This window comes from Tauraco erythrolophus, chromosome 5 (assembly GCF_009769465.1).
Source record: "Tauraco erythrolophus isolate bTauEry1 chromosome 5, bTauEry1.pri, whole genome shotgun sequence".
In the NCBI taxonomy this organism is placed as follows: Eukaryota; Metazoa; Chordata; class Aves; order Musophagiformes; family Musophagidae; genus Tauraco; species Tauraco erythrolophus.
Window position 1 is genome coordinate 38,609,230 of NC_141469.1, and position 13,667 is coordinate 38,622,896.

General features: G+C 44.1%; 1 protein-coding gene across 3 annotated transcripts in view; it reads right to left on the reverse strand.

Annotated features, from left to right (window-relative positions):
- LCORL (ligand dependent nuclear receptor corepressor like) overlaps positions 1–11,965 on the reverse strand; it is an 82,015-nt gene extending 70,050 nt beyond the window's left edge. For all 3 annotated transcript variants that reach the window (XM_086611654.1, XM_086611655.1, XM_086611656.1), the window contains exon 1: positions 11,815–11,965. In XM_086611654.1, the coding sequence (XP_086467780.1) occupies positions 11,815–11,965 (151 nt within the window). The remainder of the gene's footprint in view (positions 1–11,814) is intronic.
- Between the last annotated feature and the right edge of the window lie 1,702 nt (positions 11,966–13,667).

Sequence of the window (13,667 nt, forward strand, 5' to 3'; positions counted from 1 at the left end):
AAAGAAGCGTACAAGTATAACTGAAGTTCTGACTGATTGCATCAGCACAGAATATGATGCAGGCCCCAAAGATAAACATATGACATTTCTTTTCATATCTAATTATATGAAGGGCAGGGACACACACCTGGAAACAAGTAAAGAACCCAATAAGAGCTGCACAGTTGAAATTACTCTGACCAAAGGATTTTGTTTTCTGATAGATCACAGGGCAACTATAAGCTATTAATCAAACAATTCCTCAGATTTAGGCATTAATAGGAAAAAAAATGTGGCAAGACCTCAATGAGGAGAGCTTTCAAACAAAGCCTCCTGAGCCTCTTCCAAGCAACAGAGATGAAGTCCTTGCATAGATGAGTAACTGCTCAAAAGACAGAAGTAAATGGTTTGTTTTCATAGCAGAAGGTCACAAACAAGAGTGTCCCAGGGTTGCCTAAAGAGATGATCCAATAAAATGACAATCCACTGCCAGGAACAGTCTAGTATTAACAGCAAAGAAAATCAAGAGAACATCAGGGGATCGTCAAAATATTGAGGTATCGAGGTGGTAAAATTGAAGATGATTACTGAAAGCAAGTACCTATTAAGCTGAATAGTGGAGAAAGCAAATCTTCATATTACACAGACAGTAATGGGCTCTGAACTGACTTATCACTCAAGTTTCATCTTGGGGTTCAAATACACAGTTCTGTGAAAGGATGAGCTCCATAAATGGCATGTTAAATGCATTAACTTTTTAAAGGAAGATATTCTGCATTGTTCCCTAGATTGTCACCACAAATCCACACTGATGTGATCTTTAATACACGCAGTTCTAGTTTCCACATCTCAGGAAGAGAGCAGAACTAAGAAAACGAAAGGAGGAAAGAATTATCAAATTTACTAAACTTTTAGTAAACTAAACTTTATTAAACTAAAATTTACTAAATTCCTAGTTTATCTACAAGGAAGATATAAGAACTCTTTGGCTTTGGGGATGGAAGAGATGGTCAAGGGAAGATAAGTCAGGTCTTCAGAAAAAAAAAAAATGGAAAAACCCCAAAACCACATCAATAGGAAACACCTTTGCCATCTCTTGCCTTTTTTAAGTAATGTTTTCATATGGTGCTTCCACTTCTTGTTCTAGGACAAACAGAAGAGTCACATAATATAACCAGGGGACCCCAAAGAGCTACTGAAGCTTTATGTTGCTTCGAAATCACACACCTACACAAAATCAACAATAACTTATGGGAGAATAATCTAGTAAATCTGTTATAAAAAACAGGAAAACTGTTTTTCTCCCAAGGATCAAGAAAAGTGTCATTGAAGACTGGAAGCTATTCAGAAATACCATTATGCATTAATAATTTTTTCCCTACCAGTCCACCACTGATTGCAGACAATAGATCCTAGACTACAAAGACTAGCTCTGATCTAGTACAGCTTTTCTCATCTGATGATGCAGATACAGATTATTGACCTCTCGTTCAATATGGTCCAGGCTATATTAGTTTGAAACACTGTTTAGCATGACTCTGTAGAGCTCATTCAAACTGCAACAGGAGGAAAGGAAAGTACTCAGAGATCGCAGAATAGAGAGCTTATTACAGCCTCCACACTGCAACCGGGATTGTACCACAGTGCAGACAGTAAACTGCAGACAATATCCCCTATTAACAGTTTGCACTAGCTTGTACATTTGTAGCTAGTTTTTTCACTTGTCTGTGAACTACTTTTTTAAAATTCAAATCCACTACAGTGACTTTTGAGTCATTAGTGTTCATTATCCATTAACACTCATTTTTTACTATGTTAAATAAGAAATAATATCTGAATAGGAATAAATACGGAAGCAGAAAGGGAAAAACAGAAGGGAAAAATCGAAGGAAAAACCCTAAATGACAGTGTTGCCACAATACATAAATTCTGGAGATAAATTAAGGCTAGAAGTATTCTAACTTCTAGCCAGAATGAGTTTGATATTCATTTCCAAAAAAAGAACAATGAAGTCCTTCCGAATGGCTACTGATTAGTATGTGGGAGTCTGATAACAAGGTAGCAGACTTCTTGACCTTGCAAGATTGCCAGAGACTGACATTTCCTGAATAAGGTGGTAGGAAGAAGCATACACCCCTTTTCCTCAAGCACCATGAGATGGGATATCTAGCAGCAGTACATATAGAAAAAAATAAATGGGATTAGACACTTAGAGGAAGACATCACAGAAGTCTCCTGGACCGAAAGATGGAAAGCATAATTTGCCTTGGTGAGCATGTCTGTGGTGTAATTCAATTGTGAAGACACTCCATATAGAAACATTAAATAATCAAAAGCTGAGAGAAAACTATTTGTGAAGACAGATAAAGTTGTCAAAATTGCTTTAACATCACTGACAATAAATAAAAAGAAAGGTTTGGAAGCAAAGACAAATGAGTGGTTTTAAGGACAAGTCAAAGATAAGAAATGACTTGTTATGAAAATTGAAGGATGGTGAGACAGTATGGCCCAGGAAGATAAGAAAATTTAAGAAGCATGAATGAGAATGTCCTGGTTTCATCTGAGACAGAGGTAAGTCCACAGTCACCGCTTTATTCAGCTGGTAGCACAGCAAACTTTTGAGACCATTTGGTGCAGTTAGCACTACAGCCCTTATACAGAGCAAACTAAGGCAGCAGTAGATCCTAAGTAGATCCTATTTTTCTTCCCCCTCATGAGAAGGCTAACACCAGAATGACCTGCATCTGAACTACAAGTCATAAAGCAATGTCCTCCCCCACATTCAGATTAGGAGGCTTAATAGCTACACTTAGGTAAAGTCAGATCTTCACACCTTTAACTGGGCCTTGCTGTGGCACGCCCTCTGTTCTGAGCCAAAGAGCGGTAATCGCAAGCCGGAGTCCTTTAAAGCAGTCTCCTATAATGTACATCACATACAGCAGCAATATTAGTTCACTGTTAATCAAAAGATGTCCAGCAGTTTTGCACCAGTAGCATTGTAACCCAGTATTATAAAACGGTGTAATGCCTCTTGACCTAACAGGGGCTCAGCAGACTAGAAACGCACTAAAGCTAGCTTATAAAGCAGTGGAATTATGGAGGTGAGAACTATTATTCATATGTAAGAATTCAACTAGCCTTTAATTAAGATGATTTGAAGCTGGGAACTGTGGAATGAGGAAGATTATAAATATTTATAATCTGAAATGTAAGCATTTATAAAAGCAGTCAGTAGCATTTTAGAATAAAACACATTGCAATACAACAAATTCTTCCACTGAACAGCTCTTTATACATGAGTAATCAATCCAGGTGTCACAAGAGGTAGGACCTCTCATAATTGGAAAGCAAGACTCTACCAAGTCATACACAAACTGAAAGCTGAGTAACATAGTTAAAGAAGTCACAAATTCAGCGAGCTTTCAATTATCAACAGACTTTAAAAAAAAAAGTCACACCTAGTGACATTTACCCAACTCTCATTCCTACAGTACAACACATGCTGTTATGGAGCTGCAAGCCTGGACAGATGTTGAGAAGGAAACACAACTAAAAGCAGCAGCTGAGACTCCAGAAGAATTCTGCAAAGAATAAAACTATCTAATAAGGGGTTAACCCAGCTTCTCAAGATACTACACAGGAACCTGGTCTGTGCCAAAAGCAAAAGCAAAACAAAAAGACCTGACACATGGGTCTTTGATCTGCAGTCACCCCATAAAAAGGAATCCAATTTCTACCTCTCAAGGTATTTCTGCAGATTCAGAGTCCCCTACTCCTTGTAATACATATTCTGCCGTACCCTTACAGGCTCAAACAGATGAGCGACTACCATCCATCTTCCCTTCCCTACTCTCTCCTGCCTTCTTCCTGGCTCCTCTACGCCTTTAGCGGATGGAACGATAAAGCCACACAAATTCAGTTCTGTTCAAACCTCTGTCAGTGTGCCAACCTACCTTATCAAAGTTCCCTCCAAGCACACGGGTAAGAGCGAGGTTCAAGAAAAACAAAAAAGACAGTGGTCCTAACTGGGACACAGAATTTTAAGTTATTCAAGTCTATAAAGCTCTGGCTGACCTCTACACTTTACATAAGCACACTGAACTCTAAAGGTTAGAACAACCACCTTGTCTGAAGCCCTGATACTTGAGTCATATTCAAGAAGAAGAGATCCGTTGTAACCATCTATTCAAAACACCCATACAGTACAGCTGAAAAATAAAAACAAAAGTGAGGGCGGAAAAGGGAAAGAGGTACTAATTTATCCCATTTTAGCTGTAGGCAGTACAAGGCCTGGCTACCTGCCAGCAGCTGGAATACAGGTCCTCTACAGCATACACCGATCTGATAAATTGATCATCATGACCCATTCCTATCACTGTTTCCCTTATACAACTACTAGTACTTAATACCATAGTGAGACAGTTCAGGAGACTCAACTGACAGAAAACCAACCCAGAGCAACGACGAAATCCCAGTAGACTCCCCAGACTAACTTAAAACAGAAGGGCAGTTCACTGTTACATCAGATAAGTTCTACTACAAAGGGAGAACAAGTGGAAAGATGTTACTGTTAATGGTATTCTTAACTCTTGTCAACAATCTCATTGATTAGGACGCTGTTCAGCCAACTTAGTTTCCAGCTCACTTCAAACCTCAAAAAAACTGTTGCTAAAACAGTTTTTAGTAAAATCAGAAGCCTTGTTCTCTCCAGCAAAGCTACTGATACTTGACTCAGGAGAAAAAGCAGGTATGTAGTAAACCTGATTAGGAAAATGATCCAAGTTAAACTAGATCTGACCTTTTCTTTCCTATTCTTCCTCCTGCCATGCTTCCCCTCCTGTTTTCTAGATTAATGTTAAGCTGGATTTACAGTCTAGTTTGTTGAACTGTTTAACAAATGAATGCTCACATCAGTTGACATAAAGCACAAAGGTAGGTACAGCGAGTCCAAAAAGAAAAACAATAAAATTGTGTCATGTGTCAACAAAAAAAACCCAAATTTACCAACCTCAAGCATTAGTACACAGCTACTGAATGCCAATTCAAGCAAAGAACTGAGACTCAGTTGCAGTCACAATATCAGGACTCCACATTTTTGGTTTACACAAGTTCCAGCTTAGGAAACTCTTAGTGCCTACAATGTAGAAGGACTATCAGAGTTTAAATTTCTCAGCTCGCTATCAGCCACACAGAAAGTAAACAGCTACCATATAAGAACATACAATAAGAAAGTTCAAGCTATGCCTAAAAACATTGACAAAGATTACGGTAGTTCCTGGAACACTTAAAAATTGAACTGCTTCCACATACCAGTATCTAGACATAAGGAGCACCAAAAACATAATCACAGGTTTTATCAACACTACCGAAGATTTGTATGTCTACTTGCATGCTCTGCAACACATTTCTGTTCTGAGTGGAAGAATTCAAACAAAGCATTGCTTGCATCCCGCACAGACCATGGATTGGTCTGTGTAGCAGGTACAGTTTTGTCTTCCACAAAACTCCAAGCATCCTTACAACTGCAGGTTCACAAGAGATCAATGAACTAGTACTGCATTTACTGCTAGATACACAGAACTTCCTCCCCCTGCCTTTTAAACTAAGCCTCTGGGTGTCATTATCCTAATTTTTCTTACACTGTTTTCCCTAGTAAATATTTCTCTCAAGAGTCAAACATAAGATATCCCTTCAAAAACACATAATGACAGCAGCAGGCAATTACTTCTTTCTGAGAGACAAGCTGATGAGTTGAAACGGATTGTGAGAGGACATGGAAAATAAGCTAATTTAACACTACATGTTTGAAACAAAGATAGTCCATCACAAGCAAAACAAACTCCATGTGTTTTCTCTTACTTCAATCTAAAGACAGTTAATGTGATACATGCACTGCAGCAACTTCCAATGACATATATACACAAACTGACCATTATTTCCTCTTTTGTTAGCTTGCTCAGTTCAGGGTAAATTGGGACAGTACACTGGTACACTCAGGGCTGTGTTTCATTCCTGGCAGCTGACAGTGCCACAGGTACCTAAACCAATCCAATGGCTTAATTCTGCTATCACCCATCCTGCTTCCGTTGCACAGTTCCACCCCTGTTCTTGTGCTAGCATCAGCATCCATCAGATATGGGATTTCTTGGGGGTTTGGGGTGGTTGTGTGGTTTGGTTGGTTGGTTGGTGTGGGTTTTCTGTTGTTGCTGTTGTTTTTTTTCCCCAAGCTCTCAACTCCTCTCAAGAGGCAACTGACCAGCTACTGAGTTAACACGGATCAGACAGATGTCCAATGAGCCCTGGTGCAAGCATACAAGCAGCAGAAACACACAGTCAGGATTGCGATTTCTCCATTCTGGTAATAGTTCTGTGAGCCTTGATGAAGCAAGATGGCACTTTTATTATGAAACCACAATCTAAGAATACAGTAGTGTTCAATGCTAATGCTGACTTGAACACCTGCCTCTGTAATACTAGTTTGAGTTATTCCCTTATGTGATACCATCTTCCCCTAGTGCATTGAAAACTGCCTCTAAACTTGTGTTCTGATTTTGATCTACATTTAATTCCTGTTCTTCTTCCAAAGTTTGCAGTAACACTGAGATTACCTCCCTGATCTGTTTTACACTGGAATAACACCAAGAATTTCACATCGCAGCTCAAGGCATGACAGATCCACAAGACCACCTTACGCCAGTGTTACTACTGCCCATTATACTGGATGATGGCCACAGCAAGCTTGTTTGCTGTTTAAAGAAGCTGGAGTGCCAAGGAAGCAAAAGCATTCAAAGCAGGTACCATTTTGAAATCATTCTTGCATACAGTCTGTTAGTGGCTTGACAGGTAATAGAGCATCAAGCCATGAAAACAATCAGTAGCAGATAGACAAGAACATTATAGATGTATAGTAAAACATCTAGTTCTGCCCCTGCTCCTGCAGCAACTGTAGAAAATCAGCTACAACTGCAGCAGTATTTAAAAAAAAAAAGTGACACTAACCTGCTGCAAAATACTTACTCCCACAATATATATATTTTCACTGTGGCTGTAAAGATGTGAAGCAGTTAAGGGAGGAACGTTCCAAGTGTGGGGATAATATCAAATGCAATAGCTAAAAATCTTTTGTTTGGGGGGGAATTCCTTTACCTGGAAAGTGCATTTGAGAGACAGCTTGTTCAAAAATAGTAAGCTGAAGGAAAAGTTCAAATATTTGAAAAAAAAAAAAAGAAACATCTAGATCCCTCAAAACAGAATCAGATGCACCGATGTATCCTAATTTAGAGGGGAAAAAAGTCTGAAAACATATAACGAGAGTAATGGACACTAGATTTCACATGCACATAAAAACAGATTTTCACATTGATCAAATTTCAGTCTTCATAAGAAAGCAATACCAAGGCTATTTCCTGTCAAATGCATGCCCTTGAGCTGCAGTAGAGGAACAGTAAAACTTCTACCCTTTCCCTCCCCCCAAATAGCAATGCATTTGTTTTCTTAAAAGTAGTTGAGATAATATTTTAAACTTTCATTTTCACAACAAAAGAGTATTTAGCCTTTCATGTTTTTGCAATACAATGCAAGGCCCTAACAAGAAGATTTCAACTTCCATGACTGGAGTTACCTGGCTCCTTCCATTAAAAAGCCTCAAGTTACTCCTTCAACCTTTACCCACAGGATACCACAATAACATTGTAAAAAGGACCATCTCATGCTGAAGCTTTTTCTTGCACCCCAGCAATTACTAGGTCTCTCCTCTGTGCCTATTCATGAAGGTTAAGCGGACTCAATATACTTGCCAACACTATACCTGTCAAGTTCAAATGAAATCGGTCAATGAGATCAATGACTGCTTGGAAAAACTGCGTAAATCCTGTTTCTTAAGGTTGACCACAGTATGAATCTAGGCTTTTATAGCTCCATACCACCAAAGCCTCTCAATCCAATGGAATGCATTTAAACAATTCACCTTACAAAGTCCTAATCAAAAAGCACCGAAGAGCAATTTTTAACCATTCTGATATTCACCTCTGAAATACCTTACAATTTAAACCACCACAGAACTCAGCTGCTGTCTTAAGTTTGGTACTTCAACTCTGAGCTTTCTGGCACTCTTCCATAAACACAGAATCTAGAATTGGAGTATTTTGTTTGTTAGTTATGTCACAAAGACTGTACCTAGGACAAAACGTACCAGTGAGTGCTGCTGTAAACAGTACTTTCTAGCACGTATTATGCGTGCTGTAAGAACACCGACAGAACCAAGATCTTCAGGTGCCTTTTAAGAGCACCTAGTTTTGAACTCTGATCGAGTCATGCAAGAGTTAGGTACATCCATAAGCACAAGTCTAGGCATCTTAGGAATGTTAGCGCTCAACATAACGCACACGAAGATTACCATCTGAACAGCCATTTTGTACTGAACAGCTATTTAGAATTTCTGTGAATATATTCCATTCATTTACAATGTGAAGTCTTTTGCACCTTCGAATATGTTTAGATACTAAGTAAAAGAATTCTCAGTAATGTCAGTGAAATTTTATCACTGTTTTTCTTCTCAAATTCTTTGAATGCTTGAACATTCTGACCTGAGACTTTAAATCATATTCCGCAGGTCACGAATTAACGTAAGAGGCTGGGAAAACCCAAGCTTTTAATTCTAAAGCCCATGCAAATATTCAAGTCTGCAACCAGGTTTTGACAAAAAAAAAACAAACACAACAAAACACAACAATTCAGCAATCAAGCCGTTCAAATAGAGGTCCCTAAGCATTACTGACCCTCAGGCAAACAGTACACTGCAGGCAACTGAGTATTATTTGTGTCTCACTGTTGCAGATACGAACAATCTGACTATGAGCTTCAAGCTGGGCAATCACTGTCTTGGAGGTATTATCTCTGGCTCAGTTTACCATTTCCATAAAGTTAAGTGGATGAGGAATCCTTTACAGATAAAAGATTTCGAAGTGTTCAAGTGATTATACTACAGAAATGCAAATATCAAACCCAGTTTCTATTCGGTAAGTGATACAAGACATCAACATAAAGTTATTCATCTGAAGGGTTTGAAGCAGAAACAATGACATGTCTGAAGAGTTTGTACTTTCTTGCTTCGCTCTCTGAACATGATGCTTGACAAATGATAGTCCACAGAACTGTATCACCTTTCAACAATTTATTTAATGAAAAAAAATGCTAAGGGTAGAATGATCTGAATTTTTTCTTGGTGGTGTTTTTTTTGGTTTTTTTAGGATTAACAGTAAGCTAGTTCAAGAATTGGGGGCTACGACTTTACCACACTCTTTTCCTCACTTTGCTACAAACGTATGATTCTTGAGAAGGGTGGAGAAAGAAAAAAGAAGTTATGCCAAATTCACCATATTCATCACTCCTCCCCTCACCATGTTGCTGTTTCATCAACCGGACAATTTTTCAGACCTTCCAGTTAATACTAACTTTGTTAGACTCTTCAGATCCTTAAGAATACTTTGCTGAGTGAGAACAATTAACCATTTTTTCTTTGGAAGTTAATTTGAGCTAACATAGGAGGTTATTTTACAGAAGTTAATGCTACAGAATTTCAAAAGAGTAAAGAAAAAAAACCAACCACCCAAACCTGTTAAGTGTACTCTACCTCCATTATCCTGACTACTCACTTTCTTGCCACTTTGTTTACACTTTCTCTCAGATAAGGGCTGCTCAACAGGCATGCCAAGTAACAGTTCTTAACCCAGATAGCTCTTGACTAACTATTAAACCATAATCAATGTCCTTCCTCCTGAACAGCTGCCAATCACTTTGGGGCTCCTTTCTATTAATTGAATTTTGCATCAAGAACATACAGGGAAATAATTTCCTAATTAACTTTTATTCCAAGAAAAAGAAAAACGCGCATGAAGCAACACCCTAGTGCAATCAGTGTAAAATGTAAGTAATTACATTATGGTTTTACAATTTGCAGTGAAAGGGCAACACAAAAAACAACTCCGAAGAACTTCTCAGAACAGATCTGCCCAGCAGACGACCCAATGTATGGTGAAATTTTGTCTTACAGAGCATTCATTGCAGTCCTTGTCTGCATTGGTCATGCTATGCAATTGTGTTCCCGGACTGTATCTGACAGCATACCATTATCACCTGTGAGTCCCTTCAGTCATCAGTTGTCAAGCAGTCTTTTACGATTTTACTTTAAATTTAAAACTGAAATGCCACTAAGTAACAGGTAACCAAAGGAACAGCCACTTATATATGGTGAGAGATATCAGATTTAACAGTTCATCACAGCACCTATGCCAATGAACTAGCTCACCCTATATATACTAATTAAACTGCATTCTTTCCACAATAAGTGTGATATAATGAATTACTCTATGGAAATACATAAGCACTGTTTTCCTAAACAGTATTATAACTTGAAGGATTAAAAAGACAGCGCAAGCATATACAGGTATCTTAATACACACATGGGTGTTAGAGCGGGTGTTACTGGGGCAATACAGCAAGAACAAGAAGCATGTGTGCGTGAAGAAGCTACCAGGTTACCGAAAATACGCAAATGCCCTGCAAATCCGGACAAAACTAATTGCCTATAATTGTAAGCGTACCTACTTGTTCGATAATTAGTTCTTACTTTGATCGCGTCTCAAGCACACGCAGAAACACTGAATGAATCGCTGCTTATCCTCCCAGTTACGTCTGGATGCGTTTGCACCTCTCAGCCGTCAGGGAGGATCAGCACTGACACTACCGCGCTACTTGGAGACCGGGGATTTGTATCCGTTTCCCTAAAGACGGGAAACGTCTGTCGGAACGACACGAAGCCAGCAGTTCCTGGCACCCAGGCGCTCACCCGCACCCCTTCCCCAAACGAAAAACCCCAACCAAAGCGCCCCCACACCGAAGCGTCCCCCCGCCTCGAGATCGCGGCGCGGCGGCGTCACGCGAACCGAATGCCGGCACTCAAAGCGGGCAGCCCGCCCGCCCGCCCGCCGGCGGCGGCGGGAAAGGGGCAGGGAGGCGCGAGCCGTTAGCCCGGCAGCCGCCGCGGCACGGGCACGGGCACGGGCACCGGTACCGGCACGGGCACCGGGCCGGGCGGAGCGCTCGGCCCCACCCGTCCCCTCGGCAGCGCTCTCCGCGCGCGGGAACGGCGCCGAAGAGGCCGCCAGGGACCGCGCTCCCCCGCCCCCCCGCGCAGACACGCGGGGAAGTCACATGATCCGGGGGGGGACCCTCACGGCACGAGAGCCACCGGGGCAGCCCCGGGGGCGGGGGGGGAGCGCGAGGAAAGAACTGCCGTCGCCATGACAACTTCCAGGGGGGAGGGAAAACTTCAAATCCCAACCGTCAGTGCAGGAGCGGCTCCCTCTTAAAGGCGCACGCACACGCAGAGGCGGGCTCCCTCCCCCCCTCCAGCCCCCAGGCACTGGCGATGGAGGAGGAGAGGAGGGGGGCAGCCACCGGCACTCACCGCGCGAACGGCGAGAAGCCGAGACAAAAGGACCCGAGCCGAGAACGAGCCTCGCTCGGCGGCGAAGCGGGGGCCGGAGCGGCCCCAACCGAAGCCGTAACATCCACCCTCCGATGCCTGCAGGCGGCTTAGGACCTTCGCTCTGCCCCACAGACCCCGTCTCCGCTTCCGCCCTCCAAGAAAGCCGCCGGAGCCGCTCATCCATCCCCGCTCCCCCCCCTCCGCCCACCCGAGAGACCCGGGCTCAGGGCGCCTCGCCCGCTCCCCGCCTCGACACCCCGCTCTCCTGACGGACCCCGGCGCCCCCTCCCCCGCCCCGCGGTCCCCCCACCACGGCCGGGATACCCCGTCGTCTCCCCCTCTCTTACCCACACAGTGCATGAGCCGGTGCCGCCAGGAGTCGAGTTCTCGGCGGACTCCCCTGCGCTCCGCCGTGCAACGGGGGCTCCGGCACTGGGAGGCGGCGGCGGCAGGAGGAGCGGGAGCCGCGGCGGCCATTCTGTCTGTTCCCTTTTCCATCTGCCTCTGACCTCACGCCCGCTCATTTACATACGAGCGCGCGCCGCCCAAAGAGCCGCGCGCTCCCCCAGCTCCTCTCGCTCTCTCTCCCCCCCACCCCCCTTGCCTCGTCGAGCGCGTGCCCGCGCTCCCCCCGCTTCCCCCCCGGCATCCGGGGCGGGAAGCGCGCGCCGCCCGGCGGGGTGATTGACACGTGTCCCCGCTCCCCGCCGCCCCGCCCCGCCGCGGGCCCTCCCGGGCTCCGGCGTTCCCCCGCAGGCGGCAGGCCGGCTCGGTAACCGGGCCGAAAACGGACACCCCGCTCCTTCCCCACTACCGCCCGGTTTTCCATCGGTGTTCCCCCGGCCTACAAATCCCGCAGGGCAGCGCGCCACCGGCTCCAGCGCGGGCAGGGCAGGCGGCAGCAATGCACGCCGGGGGTTGTAGTTCCTTGAGGGAGGGGGAATGGCACCCGACCCCCAGGCTTTCCCCACCGGGAAGACACCCCGGACGGTCCTTGTAACGGCTCCGCGCTGCCCGAGCCCCAACACCGCCGAGCGGCCGTCACCCCGCACCTCCCAGCACCACAGCTCGGTCGAAGGCAGCTCTGCATGAAGAGGATTCCAAAAACCGGCGCAGGTCTCGCCATCATCCTATGGGCTGCCCAGGGTGCTGCTTGGAGCAGGGCTCGATCATGGCCCACGGTTGGTTCCTCGGTGGCCACTGCCACCTTCTTACCCACACCTGACCCCCCGGGGCTGCTGCCCATCCTGGCTGCCCGTTGTTCCCCCTTCTGTCCCTTATTCTACCACCAGCATGGATGTGGCTGTCGCATGAGGGAAGGCACAATGCCATGCCTTCCACATCAGCTTGCAAAATTCGCTCCGTAGGGAGATTTTCGAAGTTCTCTAAACTATGGCTCGGTTCACCAGACTGTTTTTAGTGGCTTTACCTTCAGCCTACTTTTTATAAGGGTGTTGATCACAGGGTCGGACGGAGAGGTGAGCTGGGGACTGGTGTCACGCAAAACACGGCATTATGTCCCACTCGCTCTTTCGAGAAGACTAGCGTGGAAACGAGAAGCAAGCCAGTTTAGTTCGGCATCTGGGAGCACGCCTGAGAAAGCTTACTATCAACCTATGAGTGACTTCAGAACTGAAGTCGGATTAAGATAACTGCAAGGAAGTTAACACACAAACGTCAGATTGGATTACATGGAGCATTTGACAACTGCTTGGACAGTTGCTTTTGCTGCACTGCACACATAGTCACCCTCATGCTGTACCTCTGGACTCCAGCACAAGACAGACATCCCTGAGCACCAGTCCAACGTGACATTTGCCTTGCAAGAGAGCAATTAGTGGTCTTCAGTTCCCCAGAGAGAAAATCAAGATCTTGCTGTTTTCTCAGATCCTGGTGTGTCTTTGAGTGCCTTCTCCTCCCCCACACTTCCCTTCTCAGAACAGTCTTTGTATGCAGCGTTACTTCAGCAAGAAATGGCATTTTCTGTGCCTATTTGCAGGTTGTGATAGAAAACAGGATTTAATAAGGCCATAGAAAAGAAAAGACACCCTTGCTTCTCCCCTCCCTCCCCCATAAGGGTTGAAGGAGAAATGCTGGAAAGAATCACGTCACCCCTATCTATATACAACTTTTTTCTGGTCCTAGAGGATGAGCAGAGTTAACAACAGTGATACTGCATCAAAGCTGCAGAGGGGCTTTG